This window comes from Muntiacus reevesi, chromosome 2 (assembly GCF_963930625.1).
Source record: "Muntiacus reevesi chromosome 2, mMunRee1.1, whole genome shotgun sequence".
In the NCBI taxonomy this organism is placed as follows: domain Eukaryota; kingdom Metazoa; phylum Chordata; class Mammalia; order Artiodactyla; family Cervidae; genus Muntiacus; species Muntiacus reevesi.
Genome location: NC_089250.1, coordinates 196,355,966 through 196,361,965, shown reverse-complemented (window position 1 = coordinate 196,361,965; position 6,000 = coordinate 196,355,966). Strand labels below are relative to the sequence as shown.

Here is a 6,000-nt window from a genome sequence, read left to right as displayed (position 1 = left end):
TTCATCCAACCCACCCATCTCCCAGGAAATTTGGACCTTGACAAGCTGCCAAGGCTCTTGATAGAGGCGCAGAGAACCCAGTCCAATTCTCTGTTCTCCTAAATTGTGGCCTGCACTGTCTCTGCTGTTCCACACCCTCTCTCCCTCCTCAGCATCCTTAGAGTGAGGCTTACCTGGGTTCCTTCATCCCCATTTTATAGATGAGAGATGCAGGCTCAGAAACAAGGCCCATTAAAATTCCCCACGTAGCCCAGTTCCTCTGCCCAGTCAAGTTCCTAGTTTTATACAGAGTCTCGAACTAGAATCCTAATCCTTCTAGTCAAGTCTACAGTTTTCCCAGTGGTCATATATGGAAGTGAGAGTTGAACTATAAAGAAAGCTGAGCACCAAAGAACTGATGCTTTTGAACTGTGGTGTTGAAGAAGACTCTTGAGGGTCCCTTGAACTGCAAGGAGATCCAACCAGTCCATCCTAAAGAAGATCAGTCCTGGGTGTTCATTGGAAGAACTGATGTTGAAGCTGAAACTCCAATACTTGGGCCACCTAATGCGAAGAGCTGACTCATTTGAAAAGACCCTGATGCTGGCAAAGATTGAGGGTAGTAGGAGAAGGGGATGACAGAGGATGAGATGGCTGGACGGCATCACCGACTCAATGGATACGGGTTTGGGTGGACTCCGGGAGTTGGTGATGGACAGGGAGGCCTGGCCTGCCGCGGTTCATGGGGTCGCAAAGAGTTGGACACAAATGAGCGACTGAAATGAACTGAACTAGAGCCCCAGAATCAAACCACATAAGTTATTTTTAAAGTAGCAATCATATATGATAATCACATGCTAAACCTGAGCTTGTGCCCTCCCCCAACCCTACCGACATCCAGTTTTCTGACCCTCTATTCCACAAAGACAAACCCATTTCCCTATACCCTGCAAGTCCCAGGTCAGTGCTGCCCCCGCCCTCCATTCTTTCAGTGTTTGTTGAGAACCTACAAAATGCAAGCACGGTGTAGAAGAACAGATAAGAAGCAAACTAAAAAACAAATTGTATCCAGTATGTCCATGGTGCCAAGCTTATAGAGAAAATCAAGCAGGGGAGCGGCAGAGGAAGTAAGCATTTTGGCCAGGAGTTGGGTGAAGATCTCGATTTTAAATAGGATTGTTAGGGAAGGCTTCAGTGAGAAGGACACATATAAGCAGACCTAAAGAAGGTAAAGAAGCAGGTTAACGCTGTTTTCTGGAGAAAGAGCACTACAAGCTGAGGAAAGAGCCAATGCAAAAGCCTTGAGGCATTATCTACGGGTCACAAGGTAAGGAAATCTCTAAGTAGCCTGGAAGCTTTGTCAAACCACGCACACCTGCCCTTCCCCAACCCCAGCTTCACATCTCAGTCTGGTCGCCTGCAGACAAATCTAATCTATAGATTCTTGAACAATTATTTGCCAAACCTCTCTGATGGCACTGTTTTATTTATTAACAACCTGGGGGGGGGTGTTTTGTTTTTATTTGGGGTAATCATATTTACATGGGAGAGTTCACAGAAAAGTTTCAATATCCAAGTTGGCTTGAGTTATCAGACCCGGCCTCACCAGGCCCACATGACTCTGTAATAATCTAACAATGACATGTAATGATCTAACAGTTCTAATGATGGGAACTGGACACAGATCCCTTGTTGGGCAGGAGAGGGGCAAGATAGAGGGGCCAGGAGCCTCTCTATCTTGGGCGACCTGGAGCCCACCCAATTCCCTTCCCCCTTACAATGAATGTTGAAGGAGGGTAGGACACAGAGGGGAGACTAAGACTTCTCTCAGCTCATCATATGCTCCCGCCATGGCAGCTGCTCATCCCCACCTCTTCTTGGGATTTTTTTTTTTTTAATTGGAGGCTAATTACTTTACAATATTGTAGTGGTTTTTGCCATACATTGACATCAATCAGTCATGGGTGTACATATGTTCCCATCCTGAACCCCCCCTCACACCTCCCTCCCCATCTCCTCAGGATTTCTACAGAATCTCTAACTCTCTAACTCTCACACACACTGTCCGGCATATCTCCTCTATCAACTCTGTTGTGGCCCATGGAAGAGCCACATGGAGAATTCTCCCTCTGCCTACTGTGAGAAAGGAGTGCCCGTTCACCCCAACTCTCCAAGATTGCAGATATCCCCATCAGCTTCATTTCTTTTATCCTTCACTCAACCTTCAAACATTAGTCCACCCACCAGATAGTTCCCACGTGCATCTGTGTGTGTGACCTGTGAGTGTGCATGTTGATGCTTTCACGTGTCTAGATGTGGGATGAAAGGGCTTCCACATGCTGGCCTGAGTGTATGAGTGCACCCCCATGATGGGGTACTATGTTTGTGAGTGTAGATGATTCTGCCTGTGTGGCTGCCATCCTATCACTGGCAGGAGGGCTCCTGTGTGAAGGGCTTCTTCTACCCTGCCCGCATCCCATTCAAAGGCACTCAGCTAAGGTACAGCCCGCCTCCCGCCTCCCCCAGAGTCAGCACACACACTCAACTGCACACATGCTTCCTTTTAAACTCAGTCCCTCTGGACCAGGAAAACAGAGAACCCTAGAGCATCCTCATGTATGGATGTGAGAGTTGGACTATAAAGAAAGTTGAGCACCAAACAATTGATGCTTTTGAACTGCGGTGTTGGAGAAGACTCTTGAGAATCCTTTGGACTGCAAGGAGATCAAACCAATCCATCCTAAAGGAAATCAGTCCTGAGTATTCATTGGAAGGACTGATGCTGGAGCTGAAGCTCCAACGCTTTGGCCACCTAATGGGAAGAACTGACTCATTGGAAAAGACCCTGATGCTGGGAAAGATTGAAGGCAGGAGGAGAAGTGGATGACAGAGGATATGGTTGGATGGCATCACCGAATCAATGGACATGAGTTGGAGCAAACTCCCGGAGTTGGTGATGGACAGGGAAGCCTGGTATGCTGCAGTTCATGGGGTCGCAAAGAGTCGGACACGACTGAGCGACTGAACTAAACTGAACTGAGAGCATCCTTGCTCTTACAGCCTCCTCTTCTCACCCCCTGCCCTGAGTGAAGAGTCTTCTGTGGGAGATGGACTTGAAGCACTGGCGGAAGAGGGAGGGGAGCGGGAGGTAAAGGGGGAGAAGAGAGCTGGATGCGGGGAAGGTCGAGAAAGGCTAACCGAGGACACACCGCCGAGTACAGAACCTTTGCTGGAGAAGCAGGTCCCACCCACACCACGCCCCTCCCACTCAGGGCGGGGGGCGGAGGGTTGGAGATGAAGGTAGCCTGTTTCCACCCAGTCTTCCTTTGGGGTTCTCAGGTCTAAGTTCACGTCTCCAGAATCTGGAGCAGAGAGGAGCAGCTGGGACCCCCTTCCTCCAGAGCCTCTCACCCCACCCCTCCACCCCTTCCTTCCACCGGGTCCAGACAGTTGCTGATTGGCTGCGGGGACCGGCGTCCCAGCCCCCCGGCTCCGAGGCGGGAGCCGAGCGAGCCCGAGGTGGGAGGCGCACTAATGGGCTCCGGGAGCCCCTCCCGAGTCCCAGCGCCCAGCGCCCTGCGCCCTGCGGGAGGGCTGAGCCGGGATTCCAGGCGGGCAGGTGCGGAGGGAGCGGAGGGGACCGCGGCCAAGGGTAGAAGCAAGTCCTGCGGGGAGAGAGGCGCTGCTGCTCCGGCTGCTGCCTAGGCGGTCGCCACCACCGAGCCGGCGTCCGGAGCGGGGCTGGCAGGCCGGGCGCCGAGCTGCGGGGAGCGAGGGGCGCGCTCATGGAGCACACGCACGCCCACCTCGCAGCCAACAGCTCGCAGTCCTGGTCCCCCGGCTCGGCCTGCGGCTTGGGCTTCGTGCCCGTGGTCTACTACAGCCTCTTGCTGTGCCTCGGTTTACCAGGTGAGGGGCGTGGGGGAGAGGGAGGGAAGCCGGGAGCCCGGAGAGTGCGGGGCGAGCCCTGCCCAGGGCCGCCGGGCCTGGCCACCTTCTGAGTGAGATCCCTGGCGCCCCCTCTGCAAAAAGTTTACGCCTTTCCGGGCAACTGCGGACATTTCCAGACTCTGGGGGCTGAGAGGAAGTTGCGGTGGCCTGGCGGGGACGGTGCGTGTGTGTGTGTGCGTCTCAAGAGTGTGCGCGGCGGGCGATGGGCCAGGGTGTGTGTGGGGTCGGTGCAAGCGAGCGGGGTTCGAGCTCCTCGGTGTGTATTTGTGTGCGCGACTGAAGGGCTCGGCCTGGCGTCCGCGAGGGGCTCCAGGGAGGGCTGTGTGTGTGCGTGTGACTCGACTGCAAGTCCGGACAGATGGTGTCATGGGGGCCTCCTCTCTCCCGTCGCCCCCCACGTCCACCCAGATTAGGGGCACCTCTGCCCCGCGCCGCCTGACCCCAGAGGACGCTGGAAACCCTGATCCTGGGCACTCTCTTGTTCCGGGGGTTGCTGGGATGGAGCAAGGGATGAGCCCCCCGCTGCCACCCTGAGGAAAGTGTCAGGGTGGCTCCAGGACCATGCCCTGGACAGGGCAAGGGTGCGGAGGGACATGCGGGCTACCGAGGCCGCCACCGCAGGGGGTCACGGTCTCCTTGAGGACCTGCCTCACCCCTTGGCTTTGCCTCCCAGTTCACCCACCCTGGGCAGCTCACTGCCGCTGCAGATGTCAGTCTGGTCCCACATCTTAGCTTGCTGTCCGAAGTGCAGCTGAGACTTATACTGAATTCCTGAAGAGAGCTTGGGGGAGGGGGGGGGGGGCAGGGGGCGTTGCCGACGCGAGAAAGTGGGGAGTTGGTGTTTGCCAGGGCCCTTGAGACGAGAAAGGGTTTGGGGGGGCTCCAACTGGAGATGGACATTTCTTCCAGATAGTCCCTGAGACAGTCCCCTGAATCTCTGTAGCAGATATATTCCTGAAGATCACTTGCAGGCAGATGGGAGAGAGGGACAGAAAGAAATAGAAAAAAAAAAAAAAAAAATCCAGTCCTACCTAAAGCCTAGAATCATAGCATCATCTACCCTGCTGCCTTCAGGATCCTGGGAACTTGGGAGCTAGATTTCTGAGAGCCTGGCTGAGATTTCCTTTCCAAAACATTCAACTTGGTAGCCACGGCCTCTGCCTTATTTAAATAAATCCCTCCTCTTCCAAATCTGGCAGGTAGGAGAAAGCGTCAAGTTTGCTAAGACAGAGCCTCTCTGCCGATGAGTGATGAGGCTTTTATTACTAACTAATTGTTCTGGCCGCCCTGGCAGAGAGCTAGCCTTATTCGCCTGCTGGGGTGGCGGGCACTCGTCCTATAATTACCCCAAGCTGGGATCGATTTGGGCCCAGCTCCCACCTCCCCGCCCCCACCCCGTGGCCCTCCTGAACCTCTCCAGAACTCTCCTTTGGGGAGTATTTTTGAGACGGTTGCTTATTTGCTGAACCACAGAAATGGCAGAGCCCCCTTTCCTTTTAGCCCTCACACCAGAGTGTATCTGACTCCCACCAGTCACCCTTCCATCTCCTCTTTAGACTGAAGTTACCACTCTCTCAGGCTTTTCTTCTGAAAACCCCTTGAGGCGCAGAACCATAGAGACAAGGAAAGGCTCTAAGGGTCCAGAGCAGGGAAATGAGGATGGGGAGAAGGAGGGACAGCTCATATCTTCACACCCCTCAGGGTGGGAGTAAAGGTACTACACACATTTACAGATTAACCCCCATGCCTGCTAAGACCTTCCTGGCCCATTGGCATCGGCACCTGTCTTATGCCAGGTACAGACTCTTTAGGGCTGAGCCCAGGGCTTGGAGATTTAAGAGTGAGGAATTTTGATTCGAACTTGGAGGACATTGATGTGTTCATACATTCAGAGTTATGACCACCTACTGTTGTGCCAAGAGCTGAGGAGGTATGAAGAGATGACTCAGAGACCCCTAAGACACAGTCTCTGAGATCAGGGAGCTAAGAGATGGATGCAGAGGGACCAAACATCCTGGAGAAGAACCACTGGAGAGGCCAGGCTTGCGGGAAGGTCATGGGCTGGTAACA

General features: G+C 53.7%; 1 protein-coding gene across 1 annotated transcript in view; it reads left to right on the top strand.

The window, feature by feature from the left end:
• The first annotated feature begins 3,764 nt into the window (after nucleotides 1-3,764).
• Nucleotides 3,765-6,000, top strand: part of GPR139 (G protein-coupled receptor 139) — a 43,257-nt gene continuing 41,021 nt past the window's right edge. Inside the window, exon 1 of the mRNA XM_065920310.1 lies at nucleotides 3,765-3,888. Coding sequence (XP_065776382.1) covers nucleotides 3,765-3,888 — 124 coding nt within the window. The remainder of the gene's footprint in view (nucleotides 3,889-6,000) is intronic.